Source organism: Molothrus aeneus, chromosome 7 (genome assembly GCF_037042795.1).
Source record: "Molothrus aeneus isolate 106 chromosome 7, BPBGC_Maene_1.0, whole genome shotgun sequence".
Classification (NCBI taxonomy): domain Eukaryota; kingdom Metazoa; phylum Chordata; class Aves; order Passeriformes; family Icteridae; genus Molothrus; species Molothrus aeneus.
This window is the reverse complement of record NC_089652.1, coordinates 30,360,678-30,379,638: the sequence shown is the minus strand read 5'-3', so window position 1 is coordinate 30,379,638 and position 18,961 is coordinate 30,360,678. Positions and strand designations below refer to the sequence as shown.

The following is an 18,961-nucleotide window of genomic DNA, read 5'->3' as shown; positions in this document are numbered from 1 at the left end:
GCTGATCACAACATACCAGCACAAAGAAACCACAGTTATCACTAAAGATGCCACTACAGTGAACAGCTACAAATTTCATCCTACCCAGTCATTATTCTGAGAACTGTAAGGGGAGAGGCACTGAATTTCTGCAGACCTCAGACCTTGTAATATGGAAAGCTCTGTCAAAGTCTTTGCAGTGAAATACCAAGCTTGGGGGAATGCAACGTGCAAATCTTTTTAATAAATAATATTCAATATCAGTGTGAGAAATGGAATAGTTAATTAATACAATAATAGGAATATATGATGTACGATGCATTATTCTCACATATTCCATCTCGCATACATAAATGGTGTTTTTTTATTGTGATGCCTTTAACCATCCCTAAGAAAGGCTAAAGCAAATTGTTTTCTGCTTCATGTTGTACATTTTCCCCAAAAGGCCCAAACTGGAGGTGAAACCGTGGCTTCTGGAACACGGAGATGTGCAATTTTGTCCTCCATCAATGAAGTCAAGCACATGGGAAAGTCCTTGTGGGACCAGGTGCTCAGGAGGGCCGAAGCTGGGCTGGCAGCTTCAGCTGGGGACAAGGACTTCATTCCCACCATGTGTGCGCCTGAAGGCGGAACCGGCTGTGGCACTGCCCCCAGCCCAGCTGGGAGCGTGGTCATGGGGCTAACAGCCCAACACATCCAGCTTTTCTTCTGATTATTGGATCACAGAATGTTAAGGGTTGGAAGGAACCTTAAGGATCATCCAGTCCCAACACCCCCTGCCACTGGCAGAGACACCTCACACCTACCAAGGCCTTATCCAACCTGGCCTTGAACACTGCCAGGTTTGGGGCATCCACAGCCCTGCTGGGCAACTGTTCCAGCGTCTCATCACCCTCACAGTAAAGAACTTCTTCCTAATCTCTAACCTAAATTTCCTGTCTTTCAGTTTGTACCCATTACTGCTGCACACAGCACTCCAAGTGAAGTGCTCCTCTTACAAACCTCGTGGCAGTGCTCCGGGCCCGCTCCGGAGCCGCAGCCGCGCACGGAGCGCTGTCCGAGGCGGAGCAGGCGGCTCCGGGCCGAGCATCCCGCGCCCCCCCCCGCGCTGCCCGTGCCCGGCACGGCCGAGGCCCGGCGGGCGCTGCGGAGGCTGCGCGGGGCGGGGACTGCGGAACATGGCGGAGGCCGAGTGAGTCCCGGTGCTGCGGAGGGGCCGGGCTGGGCCGGGGCTGTGGAGCCGCGGGCCGGGGGGACGGGCCGAGCCGGGCGGGTAGCGGCGCCCCTCGGCTCCTGCTGCCCGCGGGTCGGGGCGGTGCTTCGGGTTAGGGCTGGGGGTGACGGACGGAGGGAGAGGCCGGCGGGGCCGTTCCCCGGCAGCCGGGACAGCCCGTGCCCGGCGGGGCTGCCCGGGCCCGCGGCCCCTCCGCTGGCCGTGCTGGGCCGGGCCGGGCCGGGCCGGGCCGGAGGTGCGGGCGCTGCCCAGGGGGGCTGGGCTCCCCCGGGCCGGAGTCCGGGGCAGAACCGCCGCCCGATGGCTGAGACGCGATGGTTTTGTTTGCTTTTGGCGTTGCCTCGCTGCAGACGGATGGGTTCTTGCCATCTCCTGCGTAGTGTTGCCTAAATAAACCCTCTCGTTGTCGGCCTCAGCGCGCCGTGCCCGGTGTGTCTGTGCGGTGCCAGAAGTTGTGAATCGCTCTCGGTGCGCAGGGAGAGCGCAGGGGAGCAGGAGGGATCTTCTCCTTAGGAGACAGTTAAGTGACTAAGTGTTTTATAAATGTCCGGGGTGATAATTTACTTGTTAACTTTTTGCGCAATGCCAGACACCGTGTGGCTGCCTTGCGAGTCGTGTACGGTGCACAGTGTGTTGAAAAGCTTGGGCTGCAGTCCGCGTGTGCCAGCGAGCAGGGAAGTGCAGCTGAGACTCCGGCAGTGCCAAGCCTGCAGCTTTCAGTGCCGTGTTACAGCTGGGAATGTGCATTCCCCAGGAAATGAAGGCTCTGAAGTCTTGTTGGTTCAATATGTTGTGATCTGTTCCTGTCTGAGAGGAAACCTGCAGTAAAGCATAAGGCTTAAAAGGAGACAGAGTCTCTGCTGTCTGCAGGAACAGTGGCCTCCTAGTCAGAAGGAATTGGAGTCTTTCGAGATAGTAATTTAATTTCCATGAGAGGTGATGATAGTATATATCTGTGCTGTGCCAGGGCATTGTGAGCCTCGGCTGTCTGGGGCAATAAAGAATGTTTCCTGAGCACTGATCACTTTGCTCCCTTCTCCAGTTGCTCTGTGGCACGCCAGAAGGTCTCAGGGTCAGTGGAAAATCTGGAAACTGATGAAACAACTAGGAATTATATGTGTAGGTGGTGGTTTCTCACCAGGTGCAAATGACTACATCATGCTAGTTTCAGACTTTGAATTACTTTCATAAACATCTGTCAGTATGTACCTACCCAAGTGGCCTTGCTGTGGTCAGGCTGTTTACCTGCTAATAAAAATCTGTTCTGGTGTCTTGAATAACTTGCACCTGCAGTGGTTGTGAAGAAGCAGTAAGTGATTTCCTTCCTGTTGCATTTAGATAAGCCTTCAGAATTAAATATGTATTTGCTGAATAGCATATTAAAAAAGTGGAAATTATACAAGTGCAGGTTTTATGATTTGAAAGTGATTTATATGTGAATAAAATTAGACTTTTACTTGATCATCAGCACTTCTAGGAGAAAAACCAGTAAGAGCCAATCAGTGTTTACATTAGTTTTGCCATGTGGGATAGTTGATGATTCTTAATTAGGCTGAAGATTCCTGTAGATGAAGAATTACAAACAACAGAGTCTTGTTAGAGGGAGATACCAAGAGAGAGTGTAAAATGGGGAAATAATCAATGTAGGGAAATTATTTCTAGATTTCATCAAAGACAGGGACTTGGGCTGATCTCTCTCAGTATTTGAGGAGTGGAACTAGATGATCTCTAAGGTCTCTTCCAGTCCAAAACATCCTATGATTCTATTCTAGTTGATAAGCTTGATGCACAAAATAGGTACAGGAAGATGCTTGCTGATGACCCAAAGCTGGCAACATTTGCAGGGCCAAAGAGGCCTGAGAGATCCTGCAGAAAAAGTGGGTTGAAGATGGCTGTCAGAAATAAATTTCCCCATATGGGCTGAAATGCAATGTGCAAGGTCTGGAGCTGGTGCCAGGGAGGAAGGACTTCAGTAATAGGAAAGAGGGGAGACTTGAATAAGTAAAGGATCACAGGACGTTTCACTTTATGGCTGAAAAAAGAAACTGTTATCCTGTGTGCTGCTCATTAGAGGAAGAACTAAAAGTGTGAGCTTCCTAATATATCAGCTTGGGTCATGCATTTATAAAAAGGGATATGCAGACTTCAGGAAGTGTGAAAAGCAGTTGGGATGGTGAAGTGGAGAGTTAAGAATTTAGTTTATTTCCCTAGGCAAGCCAAAGCTGAGAAGGGACATAACAGTTTGAAAACCCACGTTAGACACAGTATTCCTGCAGAGTTTGTAATTGGGAGCTACAGCCTCCAATGCCCTGTGTTAGAAAGACTCCTGTAAATTCTGAGAATTCCAGTGATTACCTGGTGTAATCCCAGGTAATCCCAAAGCCCCAGGGGACACAAGGGAGACTCTCAGTAGAAATAGTGATGCTTTTGTGACTCCATGGTTTCTTTGCTGGAGGCTAAAAGTATGATCTAAGTATGCCAAGCTCCAGTGCTGTGCTATCCAGAGCAGGAAAGAAAAATCTGGAGCGCCTCCTTTTTGCTTGAAGGAAGCGTTGCAGTGCCAGTGCCAGCCTTGATACAGACATCAAGGCTGGTAGTCTGACTCAGGAAGCAGACAAGAAGCCTGACACCTTGGTGGTTCTCTTTCCCCCCAAGGTGTGTTCATGATTACAAGGAACGTGGGGAATTGGCTGTGTGGAAGAGAGCTTGTGTTCTTAGGAAGACACTGTTGCCTCCCCATACTGCCAGTGGGAAGTTTTGTATGAAGAGAACCTTTTTTCTTTTTTTTTTTCCTCTTTTTTTTCTGTCTGTTGGAACTTTCTTCATGTGATGGAGTATGCCATGGTGTGGCATCACATCTGTGCAGTTGGCTGGAGTATCTTAACTAGCCTGGATGTATTTAACTTTCCTTTTGGCTTTCAGTCAGCAGAAGTGAATGAATGCTGAGTCCTCTGCTCTGCTGCTGTGTCTGCAGAGAGCTTCCTCGGGGTTGGCTGGAGGTGAGAGGAAAGGGGATGGATGTTCTGGTTTGGCTCCCCATGTGCCATAAATAAGAGTTAACAGAAGCTGCTACCAGCTGGCAGTTTCAGATTTAAAAACAATGTCAGGGCTTTTTTTCTGAAGTTCCAGGTGGCTAAGCTGTCGATCAAAATTGCTGTTGTACATGAATGTGGCACTGACTCCATGTATAACAAGACTCATGATGGACAGGTTTTGTTTTTTTTGAGGAAGGGATTGGGGTGGGAACTCTGCCATTCCTGTAGTGCCGGCAGTTACTCATGTCAGAGGTTTCCTAGTGCAAAGGCAGGTGGAGCTCCTTTTGCTTTGCCCTCAGGTGCTTCTGTGCCTGATTACAGTTAGGGTTTGTCGTGATGTAGGGCAGTTTTCTCCAGATGTGTATGTTACTTTGGTAAATATTTCTGTCTGTTGAAGTTACTGCTGTGGTTTGCTGAGCTGTTTGCTCTTACTGGAGGTTACAAAACATGTATGCTGCAGGATTGCTGAAATTCTGACTCCAGCCTGAAAGTTACTTCAGAGACTTCACTTTCCAGTTGAGAAATGTTTTTTAGTGTCTCTTCAAGAAAAGAGATCTCTAAACCTCTGTGGCTGACTTGGAATCGAGGGCTGTGTTTACTTGCTGCTGAATTATATAACCTCTCCAGTTGTTGCTTCAAGGAAGGGAGTAATCCAATTTATTCTTACTGCAAAGCAAGCCTTTCTTCCATCTGATACCTGTGTCATTTCTTCACCTCCTGGAATGTACTTCCACATTCCTACTTGTCCCATCCCACATGTTTCCTCCTCTGTCTCCTAGAAGAAAAAACTATTTGTGAAACCTATTCCCTTTGTAAGGCATTTTTGCTGCTGTGGTTGATTCTGCTATCAAAGGACTAATGGCCTGTTCAGAAAATTCAGAAAAAATATAATAGACATTTTTCTAACCCAATCTCCAAATAAGTTGAGGGAAATACAACTTATTTCAGTAATGTTTCTTATATCTAATTTTTCACTCTTTTTTATTATTTTTCAGGATTTGGGTGTCTCCTAATTGAAGAGAGTTGAAATACTGATTGCAAGTGAATCCTCAGTCAGCCTCTTGGATGCCTCTGATAACTTAGGAAGTCATGGCAGAAAATGATGCAATGCCAACCTTACCAAAAAAGTGTGGCCCATACATTTCATCTGTAACCAGTCGTGGCATGAATTTGGTAATTCGTGGTGTAGTGCTGTTTTTTATTGGTGTATTTCTTGCATTAGTATTAAACTTGCTTCAGATCCAGAGAAACGTTACTCTCTTCCCCCCTGATGTGATCACAAGCATCTTCTCCTCAGCTTGGTGGGTACCACCTTGCTGTGGCACAGCATCAGGTAAGTTCAGTTGTGTGTCTGTGCCTGGTGTGCTGAGATAGGTAGTTGCAAAAAACTGTGTGAGAGGTGGGGACGATAAAAAATTCCCTTTCAGCATCACTGTCCTTGTTGAGTTGTTAGTATGCTTCTGATCTTTTTGCATACACAAATACACATGTCCAGGAATTAGTTTTTGTGCTCTCCTGGGTCACCTGAGAACGCTGCAGCTGCCATGGGAACTCAGGAAGGCTACATCTTGCCATCATCTGACAAGAAACTTGTGGGCCTTTCTGGGCCTGATGGGTTGGTAGTTTGGATGGAAAGACTGGATATGGCTTGTAAAATGCACTCTTTGATTTTAGTACTTGATTTTTAAGTCACCTGATTTAAAGATACTACAGCCTTAATTAGCTTTTCCCAACAGGAGTTACTCTGTTGAGGTGTTCAGGGTTTTCTTTTTTCATTATTAGTCTTCTCCATTTTTTTTCCTTATCTTCTCTGCTGGTATGCATAGAGGGAACCTGTGTGGTAAATGCTGATAATTCACCCATTTTCTTACCATTTGCACTTGCACAGCCTTTGTGGAATTGATGTAACATTTCTCTGCAGTATGGTTTATTATTATGAGCAGAATAAAGGTATTTTGCATATTTATAATCAGGGGTGATCGAGGCTGCTTTCAGAGAAGTCCTTTCATCCATCACCATTATTAGTCATGAGTTTGGCCCAAGGCCTTTGGCAAGAAAATTGCTCAGGGAGGTTTTTTTCCACTCCAGCTTTACTGATGATTTATTTTCCTGAATCCTGGGGATCAGTTTCCTCTGTGGCAGAGGAAAGAGCATTTGCAGTGTTACCCCCAGCAGTGTGCTGGACTGAAGGCACTGCAGTCTGTACTGATGGCTGAGGCTCTGCTGGGCTGACACCACTACAGTCTAATATTAAGGCACCATTATAGATCCTTAGTGTGGTTGGTAAAATCTTTTTAACTGCAGTTGCAGTGGAGAACACATTTGTGAAGAAATATTGAAAGAGCATCTCAATTCCCTGAGGCTGGAATTCCTGTTTGCTTTCTGTATTCAACAGCTACTGTAGGCTCTTGGCTTTCTCTCTTCTGGGTGAGCTTGAGAGTAGCATTGAAGAAGAGAAAAATGTTATCCAAACAAAGCCTGCTTGTAACAAGAACAGAAGAAAACACAAAATATTGATGTTATAAACCACACCAGTACTGTGGTGTGTTGGTTTTGCAGTTATTTTAAACATGTTTGATGTGTGGGATTTTTTGAAGTACCAGCCTGTACAGCTATTAGTGGTTTTTCTGAACAACAGTGCAGACTTTGGTGTGGGGGAGAGCTTTGTCATCCTGTGACCCTGGTTCAAATTGTCTCTGTATTGCTACTTCTGCTGCAGTGGCTGAAGATGCTGCTGAACTTTGTTTAAAATAATTAAAGTCTTGGAATTTCCTCTTCTTTTATGATGTATGTGCTGTTTATCCTTAAATTGTGTGTTTTAGTAGTGACTCTAATTGTCAAAGTCTAGATAGCCTTTATTCTAGGCTTTATTCTAGGTTGTTAAATGTTGCCAGTGCTTTAACTTGAGGGCCTTTTTTCTCTCCTGTCTCCACAGCTGTGATTGGGTTATTGTACCCCTGCATGGACAGACATCTGGGAGAGCCACATAAGTTCAAGAGAGAATGGTCCAGTGTCATGCGATGTGTAGCAGTCTTTGTGGGAATAAATCATGCCAGTGCTGTATCCTATAACCAAGTGACATTGGTGGTAACAAATGGGTTTCCTCTTAAAAAAAGCTCACACAGTCAGTTGTGGTGAATTTGAATTGGTGTTAAAGGTGTAACATGCAGCATTTTTGCAAGAAAAAGGCAGATTATGTGTTAGTGTCCAACTTGTAGCAGTATTGGAGCTGATGAGTTTCACATCTTTTTGTTCTGAAAAATATTTTCATTAGGAATGTCTCAATACTGGGCTTTGTCTTAATTAGAGTCTTTATTTTCTTTGAATAATTAAGGTTAGTGCAGGAAGATATTCATGCAGTAGGTATTACAGAAAAGTGCTTTAGGTTGTTGCAAGCTGATGTCCTATTAATACCACAGTAGGAGCTTGAGGACCTATCTGAGGTCATGAGTGGAGCACATGCACTTTTCAAAGAGTAGGGAGAGCTCAGGACCAGGAATACTCAGGACTATACAATGCCAGGAAATGTTGCTACCCCCTTCTGCAAAGGATGCCTTCCTTGATGCCAAGAGAGCACTCTGGGTGACAGGATGCATTTCTCATGGACTGGTGCACCTTACTGGCAGTGCTGTGGATCTGAGAGGCTTTCTGCAGTTATGCCTAGTGCCTCCTCCATCAGCTAAAACCAGGGTCTGCTGGTGAAAATTGAGGTCTTGGAAAGAAAGTTGATCATCTCTGCAATGCTCATCTCGACCCGTGTCAGCTCCAAAAGTGGTGCTAAAAGTTCTGCTCTTGTGCTGCTGGATCTCCTCATTCCCAGGAAGAGAGGGCACATTAAGGGAGAGGTGGGGAGCTGGCTGAATTCTCACTGGGCTTGCTTGGCCACTGATGGTTTTGTTGCTGTGTGGTTTTCCCCACCCTCTGCTCTCCAGTGTGGCTGGAGGAGCTGGAGCTGCCAAGGTTCCAAGTCACTCCCTCTGTCCCTCACAAGCCCCACTGTCCTTCCAGAGATGCTCTGCTCTGGTGCTGTGGTTCTCACTACCTGTACCTGTTGGGTGAGTCCGTGGCAGCTTTGCTGCTTTTAAGAAATAAGAGTTGACAGCTCCTTTTTACAGGGGTCTGATTATTTACAGCAAATTTTCTGCAGTTCTCTAGCAGCTGTTCCCCATATCCCAGGACATCAGTAATGTACTGTCTGTATTTCCTGCTTGACAGCTCTCCAGACTGCTTTCTCTTCAGCTGTTGCCAGTTCTGCACATTGCCAGATTTGGTGAGGGTTCTATCTTCTTTGGCACTTTTTCTGAAGCTATTGATTTTTATCCTGTAATTAATTATTTCAGTTAGTCAAGCTTGTTTCTCATTTCCACTAGGTCTCCCTCCAGATTTTTGTGAGGAAATAGGACAGTGGTTTTTATACTGTCATCCCATAAGTTTTCTTTCAGGCAAAAGCAACATGACAAGCCCCCTTTTAATTATCTGTTTTGGACAGGAGTAATGAGAATGAGCTAGTGTTTCCAAAACATTTTGAATCATGTGAAACACACAAAGATATCAGAAGTGACTTCGCAATTCTTTCACAAGCTGACAAAACTGACTTTCATTGTTGATTTAGATGAACACTTTCCAGTAATATTTTCATTTTGATTTATAGAACACATTAACATTTTAATGTTGAGCTGAATGTAAAGCATCATGTAATTTAAACAAAAGTGCAATTAATCGTGATAAATACCTTTTTTCTGTAAATCCCTGTCAGTTTAAGAAATTTAATGCTAGATTTGAGATTTCATATTCAATGTAATTAGGAGCCAGGTGAGGGTGAGAAGTAACAAGTGCATTGTGTTTCTGTACAAAATGCCTGATTGTTTGGTAGGGGAAGAGGCTCTTCAGTCTTGTACAGTGCAGAGACCCTAAAATTGGAAGAAGTGTCATAAGTTCTTAGTTTCATGAAATAATTGATAATTACAAGCCTTAATTCCTCACATCTGATAGCTGTGTGAGAGATGATACAGGTAACACTGTATTTGTCTTAATATTTTTTTTCTGTTGTGCCAAAATAGAAACAGAATGACAAAAATTGCTTTATCCTTGTCCATGGTATTCCCAAGCTGATCCTTAACAGGCAGCACAGAAGGTGGATTTTGCCAACAATATCCAGCTGTCTCTCACGTTGGCAGCCCTGTCCATTGGGCTGTGGTGGACCTTTGACAGGTCACGAAGTGGCTTTGGTCTTGGAGTAGGAATTGCTTTCCTGGCCACCTTGGTGTCACAGCTTCTGGTGTACAATGGAGTCTATCAGTAAGTATTTGCTCCCCTGAAGTGAAATGATAATGTTCTGAAGCTGTAACATTAAATCAGAATAACTGAAGGGGTACAATTTGACATGATTTTCAAAGCTGTCAGCACCTAATTTTGAGCACAGCATAAATTGGACTGTTTATGAAAGCTCTTACGTGAGTGTAAATGAGAAATCTAGTTGGAAATGCTTATTGAAATGAAATTGCTACCTTGCCAACAATGTAACATGCTTTGTTTGGTTGAATAAATGCAGCTATAATCAATAAGAAACCTCCCTTGTTTGCTGCAAGAAATTAAATTTCTATAATGTGGATCTTTTTGAGTTAAAATATCCTAATAATTGTGAATTTGCCTTGTGTGTGGAGGACTCTGTGTTGCACAGCACTGAACTCAAAAATGTGTGTTCTTTTCCAGATACACATCCCCAGACTTTCTCTATGTCCGTTCCTGGTTGCCATGTATATTTTTTGCTGGTGGAATAACAATGGGCAATATTGGCAGGCAGCTGGCAATGGTGAGTCTGGAGGAGGGGGATTGATTGCCTTCCAGTAGAAGTTTAAATGTACATATCATTTCTTCCTCCATGTATACCAGCCAGCTGTTTGGCTCGAGGGTGTGCAGTGAGGTAGAAACCAGCAATCATTTCTCGTTGATGTACTTAGTGAGCTGATCAGTCTGTAAATCAGAGTACACCCATGCTTTGCTCTGTACACTCTGCTACATACTTTTGTGTTTGGGGAGAAATCTGGCCATCCCCAAAGTCTGACCTGCTCAGGGGACAGAAATGGCAGTCACCAGTATGTGCACAGAACTTAAGGAGATCAAACTTACCTGAGTGGAGTTTAACAAGAGCTATTTTATCACTCATTTTGTAGAAAAATCACTTAAGTCTTTTTCACTAGTTATGTAAATTAATATTATTTTGTCAATTTCTGTTTTTCAGTATGAATGCAAAGTCATTGCAGAGAAGTCTCACGAGGACTGAGAAGAAATAAAATGCACCTTTTAAACAGGAAAATGTTTGACAAATGACTGTTGGAGGAGTATAAGGAACACTTGACTATGAAATTGCCAAAATGCAATTTTTTTCCCTTGAGTGGTATACTTTACTGCAATCTGTGATTGCTGCTTCTATAGAAACCTTGATGTCTGATTTTGATTACTGTGAAGTTACAATAGTATGCAATACATTTGACAATATTGGTTCAATTATAGGATTCTTTTTCCAAATCTAAACAGTTTACCATAAATTCCTGTCTGTCTGTAATGTTGCAGTGCCAAACTGAACCTTTGCACTATGTTTCTGTAGCTGAAACTTCTTGATTCACTTTATCTTGAAAGTTTTGAGGAATTTGTTCTTAACAGCTAGAAAAAGACAGAGAGGGTTCATGTTTAGCAATGAAGATCTCTTTCCATGATAGCCCTTACTATCTCTATGAAATTTATGGATTACAGGTGGACTTTGATGCAATAAGTAACTCATTTATGCCTATTAACACAGTATATAATTCTTCTGACCCACATTACTGGTGAGGAAACTCACTGCAGGTTTCATGGGTTATTGCCATAGCATTTCATTTGTCTGTGGTGTGTGCCCAGTATCACAGAAATGGAAACTGAGTCTGGAAACTATTCACTGTTTTTCCCCTGGTACACCCAGCATCTACATTTGGTTTTGAATTTATGTGAACCACGGACAGATTCTGAAACTGCTTGTGTGCAAAACAGGATACAGTTCAGGTCATTCTTGTACAATCCTTTAAGCTGATTTGTGTTGATAGGAAAACAGCTTAGGGAGTTTTTATTGCAAAATTCAATTCTGAAGTAAATCAGCCACTACCATAAAGTGTCGTAAGCCCCTCCATTACCAATGTCACTTTTGGTGGTCCTTGCCCACCCCCTGCTCTGTTGGCAGGGATCAGCAGTGCTGTATTTTAGGTAGTGATGGAGCCCTCATTGCAGTTACTGTGTCCAGGCAACCATAAATGCATTTGTTCTTGCAGCAGTTTTGTGAGGCAGAGTTTTGTTAGCCCTGTTTGACAGGTGCCTGTGCACAGCCAGCCTGCTAGGGCAGCGAGCTGAAATGGGCTGTGTGCTGAGCACTTCCCTTCTTAAGAAGGATTTCAGTGTGTGACCCATATCTGGGGGCATACATGGCATTTTCTCTTGGCTTTGCAGCTGGCTTTTAAGACCATGATCTGGAAGAAGTGCAAGAAGGCAGAAAGCAGATTTCAAGAGGACACTACTAACCTGTGCCTGCAGTGAGTTTGGCGTGGGATGTCTCCGCTTTGTTTTCCCATTCTGTCCTTGTTGATGATGTTTAAATGTATTTGTTTTCCTTTTTTTGTCTTTAAGTACTATTTTTTAAGTCTTCCATGAAAGGTTTATAAGACATGTTACAGTCACCTGGGGAGGCTGGAGTTGGTCCAAAGAACAAATAGATGTTTAGACAAGTTTTTATTAATATATGTGTGAATGCATTGTACACAAAGCTGTAACTAGGCAACTTTTTCAGTCTTACCTGCTTACCTCCAAGTCTGAAAAGTGTGGAATGAGCACTTCCAAAAGCATTGTAACAAAAGAAAAATTTCTTGAATGGGAAATTGTAAAAATAATAAATAAGCAAGTGATGTATGAAGAGCTTGGTTCTGCAGCTTCAGAAAGTGTCATCACCTGCAGCTCACTGTCCTGGGATGATGTCTCAGGAAAGCACCTACAGAGGCACTTTGCTTTAAGCAGAGGCAGAACATGTCTGAGTAGATCCCTGACCAGAGGTTTTCTCTTAATCAAACCAAAAGGCAATAAAAAGCATTTTGTTGATAAAACCAAGAAGCTGGGCAGGGATGAAGGGTAAATTTCTTTCGGCAGGCTCTGGCAATTTGCTGAAGAAGCTGTTGGGTCTCTCTCTTACAGTATTTCACCTCATCCACCTTCTTTACTTCAACAAATGGCTTCAGCTTGGTGGACAGTGTGAGAAGTCCCTATTGACTTACCAGGGCATGAGTGGCATAAAAATTCAGATGTTTCTTATGCTAACTGTAGGGAATAACACAGTATCTCAGTAGCCAGTGTGCTGACTTGGTAAACAATGTAGTTTCATCATGACCAATGAGTGTGTACAACTGAAGATGAGTTGGTTTTTTATTCCCTTGGTGGTAGAACTGCTGTTACCTGCCAGCCTGATACTTACACAGAAGCAGCCTTGTGTGTGTTGCAATGTGCAGTATGTGAGAAGTGGTTGTTGTGCATCTGTGGCACCCACTTTGCAGCACTTTGCACTCAGACTCAGCTAAACCTGGTTAGACTGTGCTGTCCGCTGACTTTTAAATTTCATTTTGGAAATTTTGAGCATGTTGTGCAAAGGCAGCAATCATCCAAAATAAATTTGGGTGGAGTCCTTTATTATATGTGTCTTACTGTTTTTATTCTTACTTGACTAACATCAGTACAGGATCACATTGTGGGTGTCCTGTTGTTTCAAACTGCTGTGATTTTAGGGCTGATGAGTTCAAACCCTGAGAAAGGTTCATGATGAGAATGGTGACACAGCCTTAACTTTAGTGGTGTGGACATGCTGCTACTGTATAGCATGTAGTTATAACATTAGAGTGTCTGAAAAATGTTGTTCAATAAAGAATGAATAAGGTATAATTTAGATACAACTTTAAAAGCGCTCTTACCTCTTCACCAATTAACCCTGTAAGGTCTATGCTGTTTAAACGGGCAAATTGCTGTTAAAAGCAAAATGTGCATTAAACACAATTGCAACCTTGATTGATAGGTTTCCTCTTTCTTTAAGAAGTTATATTGATATTTAAAATACACTGAGTTGCCTTCTATCAGTAATCTCATAATAACTCTGACCATTTAGCTGGCATATTGGTTGCACAAAATTGGTTGTATGAAAATAGTGAAAAAGAAGCAGGGAAGATCAAATCAGCCGTGATTCTATCTTAATTACCATGCTGAGCAGCCTTGGAAAATCTACTCTTTTGAATCTGCAGTGGGAATAAGATAACTTCACTTACAATACAGAAAATAGAGATTTAGATATAAATAGCTAATATGGATATGAAAAAACCCCAAAACACAAATGGCAGGGAAATTCATAATGTATTTGTATTTATTAATGTTCTGGTCTGGATATGAACTGAATGTAACTCTGGTATTCACAGACTCCATTCATCGTGCCCATCACTGTCTCAAAAAAGGTGTGATAAAGAGAGGTTTGGAAATGTAATGGAAAAGCATCCAGGCAGAGGTGAGAAAAGGGTGAGAAGAGAGGTGCATGAGGGTTTGGGATGCAGTCTCACAGCAGGGCAGCACCACAACTGAAAGCTGGAAGGTGTGCAGGGGGTGAGTGGAAAAATCCTCTGTTTGTGTTGGCAACCTGTGGCCCAAAATTCCTAACTCTCCTGTCAAAATGCAGTATCCTGGGCATGCCATGTGTCTGACCAGACAGATTACAGCCAGGGGTAGAAATAAACATAATTTTGGATAGTAAGCACTAAGATTAGCCAGAAGCATATGAGTAAAGGTGTTTTGCTGGAAACTTTACCTCTCCCTTCCATCTGTAGACTCGGAGAGTAGAAATTCCAGGTTCTTCTAGCCTGAGGGTGTTGAATGGAAAGTTACTTGGGTTTTGAGGGAATATTCCAACTGCTGACCTGTCAGGCACTTGAAAAATGTATCCTGTGCCTCTCATTATAACAGGGCTGCTGTAAGAAGCTAGGAGGAGAGTAAACAAAGAAACTTTTCCTCCATAGCTTCTGTACTTCCCTGCTGCCATCTGGCTGGGAGCTGCCGTGGGGACCTGTGGGCATACACCAGTCCTCCCTTTTTTTCCTTCCTGGTACGTAAGGAAGGAACCTAATTGCACCAGCTGCATCACCCTGGACATTTTGCATATGCTTTTTACATTTTGGAGCAGTGTTACTGATAATTCCTGATGGCAGTGGGTGAACAGGACCTGTGGAAGTGCTGTTAGGTATCAGATCAGTGCTGCTGGAAGTAGGTGCACAGCTGGGCAGAGGAACGCGTGCCTCGCCGTGGGAATAGCCATCTAATGCTGTTAGTTCTGATGCCAGTACTAAATGCAAAGCATGAGTAATTTTGCAGCTTAATGTTCAGCACTAAACAGTAAATGAAAGGTCAGTCCAACATGTTAACTGTCATGGAATAGTAAACACTCCTTTAATTGCTTCAGGCAGCCAGCTTGGATTTTTGGTGTGTCTGTTGTCATGTTTTGAGCAGCATGGTCCAGAGCCTTGTCCTGATTACCTCCTCCCCAGTCAAATGACAAAGCCTCAAATTAAAGGATAAACTTTATGCCTGGACTTTCCAAGCAGCATACTGGGAGTTTGTGCTTTGAATGTTTAAAAGCTGTGCTGGGGAAGAAGTAGGAGTTATTTCTTGATCTGAACAGAGCTGAAATACAGGTTGAAATGTAGTTTGGCATTTTCTTGAGGTTTTCCTTTCTTGTTTGGTTCTGAAGCACAGAAGTTCAGTAGCTCCTGTTGCACATCCACAATGTTTTAGCCTGCCCGGCACTATAGCAGATAGGAGGCAATAAATAGGAACAAAAAGGAATGTAAAGCAAAGGGGCAGCTACTAATTTTCTTCAGGCCAAGCTGGTGGAGAGGTCTGTGTCCAGTGTGCCCTGTACATCTGTGTCAGGTGCACAACCTGCAGCATTTCCAGACTGAGGTTCCTAGGATTCACTTTCTCCATAGGCAGCAGTTCTGCCTTGTCTTTGTCAAACATCCCTGCAGGAGGTGACCTGCTGTACTGTAGTTTTGCAGGGACATGTGTGCACATTGCAGAGCATTTGCAGTGGCAAGGTCCACAAGTGTAGTCATAAGATCTGCTTTTTTATGACATTTTTGGTAAAAATCCTGAAATTGTGCCTTTGAAGCAAATATGGCAAAATATTTATTGAAGGAAAAATCTGTATTTATAAATATGTCACTGTCTGAATTCATGATGTAGTTTGGCTGTTTCTGTTCTCTGATTAGTTCAGTGTACATCTTGTAACCAACATTTAGATATTTAATGCCAAATTAAATTTAGATATTCAATGCCAGTTTAGATATTTAATGCTGATATTTTTGGTAATCAAAGCTCAAAGTAAGATTTGTTTCATGCAATTATTGGCGAAAAATGTTTCCACTAAAAGGAAAGCTGTGAGGAACAGGGTTGCACTTTATTTACCATATAGAAATTATGCAAGGAGAGCCTCTAGCATTTTCCATAATGTTGCAAGAAGGAAAAGGACAGTAAGTGATCGTTCTGATTGTACCTTGGATGCATTACAGATGCATTTGTATTGACTTGTTCTGGTCTCAGCTGCCCTCCAAAGGCATCACCTCATTGGCAGTGATCACCAGAACATGCTTTGGCTCATCTGTTTTTCTCTATCCCAGCTGTGCCAGTTGTTTCCTCAGTGACTAGGGATGCCTGGAGTAAGCCTAGCTATGCCACCAGAGAATTTCCCTGGGAATGAGGCTTTAGCAACTTCCTGCTTAGATTGACATATTCCATTTGAACTCTGTGAAAGCTGCTGGTCTGGCCCAGGACACGGGTTGGTAATGTTGAGGTAAAGTGGAGGATGTGACTCCACAGTGTTCAGGTGGGATGAAAGGATGCCCAATGCCTGTAAGGACATCAAGTGCATGTGTTAATTACAGGTTCAGCAAAGAGCAAAGTTGCCCTGCTCTGCAGAGCATCATTTCTTGTCTTGAGTGCTGAGACATGCCATCAGTGTGCCAAAAAGAGAAGAAAGTGCTTTCTTCCTCCTCCCTACTCTTCCTTTGCACAAAGGCATAGGAGCCTGAGCTAAGGAGAGTTAATCCTGCACTTGGAGCCAGGACTATGTATAGGCTGGGATAGCACTGAAAGACTCCACTGTTTCTGTTTAAAAACAAATGCTTGTTCTGAGCTGCACGTCAAGTGCAATCATTGCTGAATGAACTGACATGCAAAGCCAAGTTCTCAGCCAGACTGGCATAACTCCATTGATTTCACTGCATATGCAGCATTTCATGCTGGTTGGGAATTTGGCCCACTCTGTTTGAAGGGGATGAAATTGTTTAGACCTTACTTCTTTTCTCATCTGATACAGGTCAGAAAAATGCCTACATTGTGCAACACGTAAGAGCAGCACATCACAGATCCTGCCTTTCCCTCCTCTCTTTCAGCACTGATGAAAACTGTCATCATCCTCTGTGATTTGCAGTGTGTGCTTTTTATATGGGATATCAGCTCTTCAGGAGAATCAGATCTGGCAGAGCAGATTAATAATGATGCAAATACAAAATGTTGGCTGCTGATGAGCTTGTTGTCATAGATGCTTGCCACAATCCTGCTGCTTTTTTTTTTAATTGTCCAGTATTTTGCTTGTAGGAAATTCAGCTGAGGCTTTGTGTTGGACCTGTGCCTGCTCTGATTAAACTGGAGAGAGGGAAATAATACTGCTTTGTGTGGTTTCAGACTCCTCTTACCAACCAGTTTCCTCAAATCAGTGTATCAAGCAAAAAATGGTGCTGGAGTAGTGGCTTGAAGAAGATGAATTGGAAGGTCCTGAAGACTGATGGTTTAAGGATGTGAATCAATGAGGTGATATGTCCACTGAGGGGGTTAGGTGGTATAAGCATTAGACAGGTAATATTATGTAGGTAATAAGAGTAGAGATGCAGTGTTAAGAAATAATGAAGCTGGAGGAAGGGAAGGTATCTACCTGTTCCTGAAAATGTGGTTTTTTTCCAGGTTAGTTCTGCAGACTTTAATCATTGCACTGGTCCAGGGGATGAACTTTGGGACAGCAAAGAGCAGCAAGATGGGGGGTCACTGATAAAGCTGGCTGGATACAAAAGGGAATTCAGTTTCAATGTCAGGTCAGAATGCCCAGCTCAAAGACAAATACCAGTGGTATTTGTATAGTACACACACGGGCTTTTTGATTGTTTTAAATGTAAGTTTACAAAGGAGAATCACCTTTAAGTACCAAAAGACAAAGAGAGGTATGACAGGTTGCTTCTGCATTCAACTCTTAGCCTTGGTGGTACTAAACTTGAAGGTGTGAGGGAGAGTTGTCTTTTCAGACTCACCCACTCAAGGTGCTTTTCAGCACCCCAAGTCCCTGGATTTGCAGTGACTTTTGGGATGTGAAACCCACTGGGTTTCACCACTCTGGATCAGTTCACAGGTAAATGAGGATGGCTGTGTTGCTCTCACAGCCTGTGGCTTGACAAATGTTGTCCCTGAATCTGTTTCCAGGCAATAAAATAAGATTCTTGAAGGTGGAGTGGTTCCTGCATCAATGCAAGGTCAGTGCAAAGGGTCAGCCAGTTGTCTGTGGTGTTGCCTTCTCCTGCCTACCACTAGTCTGAGAAGCAGGACACCAGAGGTGCTCTGCAAAGAAAAGGGACCCAGTTTTTACCAGAACCCCCCCAAACTTCAGGGAAGTTTTAAAGCTATGGGGACAGTATGTGCTTTCTTGCATCACCTGAATCAGCTTTTATTGGAATAGTTTTGCTTTGGTGAAGTGTCAGACTCTGAAAGTTTGTGATTTCCAAGGTCACAGTAACTAGTGAAACCCAGAGGGATGTGGTGAGGTTGGTCATGGAGCTGTACAGGGCAGATTAAGGGATGGGACGTAGGAAGGGGTCTGTGCAACAAACTCCTGATGTCTCTCCTGCACAGCTGCTCTGAGGTGCGTGATGAGACTTCACTGAGGAAGGACAGAAGCAGCAACTGACACACTTGTAAAGACAAATCTTTATGGGATTTGATACCCTACCTAATGCTGGCTGATGTTAAGGGATTTCATGGGTGGGAAACCTTGCTAGAAAAATTGTTCTACTTGAGCCCAGATGAATGGGGGGCAGTATCTGCTGAGTGCAATGAAGATGAACATATGTTCATCACTTTGGCACCTCTTAAATTATTAAGGCCTGTTCATTCTGGTATCTAAAGCTCTTGAAGGCAGTATCTTATCACCATGTCATTGTTTCCCTGAGATGGTTCACAATATTGTTTACCATGAACACTGTCACATCTTGTCGTTGATTAAAACAGTAACTTCCAACTTAATCTCACCATGAGAACAAAGTCCTTCAGATATTATTTTTCCTGCACTTCTTCAGTATCAGGCTTCTCTTCAACACAATACTGGTTTTAATTAATTCAGCTGAGCCTTTGTTATGATTTCTAATGTAAAAAAAGCTGATTAATGCCCAAGCACAACACCTACTTAAAAAAAAAAGGTCAAAAAGTCTGAATTCATTCTGGCAGACAGTTAACACCTAAAACATATACCTTGGAGCATTAACATATATCCTTAGCTTTTGGGATGTCTTCATCATGCTGATGTGCCTGAGGTCTGACATGAGTTGTTGGATGATGCCACCTCCATCCT

At 43.2% G+C, this 18,961-nt stretch overlaps 1 protein-coding gene across 2 annotated transcripts; it reads left to right on the top strand.

Moving 5' to 3' along the window:
- The first annotated feature begins 1,068 nt into the window (after positions 1-1,068).
- On the top strand, positions 1,069-17,015 carry INSIG2 (insulin induced gene 2). 2 transcript variants are annotated; one of them, XR_010783934.1, is made up of 7 exons: positions 1,069-1,171; positions 5,244-5,581; positions 7,184-7,308; positions 9,380-9,546; positions 9,961-10,060; positions 10,490-11,807; positions 16,667-17,015. XR_010783934.1 is itself a non-coding variant. In XM_066553571.1 (6 exons), the coding sequence occupies exons 2-6, from the start codon at positions 5,338-5,340 to the stop codon at positions 10,529-10,531; spliced, it is 678 nt and encodes a 225-aa protein (XP_066409668.1). In that variant the 5' UTR covers positions 1,069-1,171; positions 5,244-5,337; the 3' UTR covers positions 10,532-12,948. The 2 variants fall into 2 exon arrangements, 1 of the variants encoding a protein (XP_066409668.1); XM_066553571.1 differs by lacking the exon at positions 16,667-17,015 and having other exon boundaries at positions 10,490-12,948.
- The last annotated feature ends 1,946 nt before the right edge of the window (positions 17,016-18,961 follow it).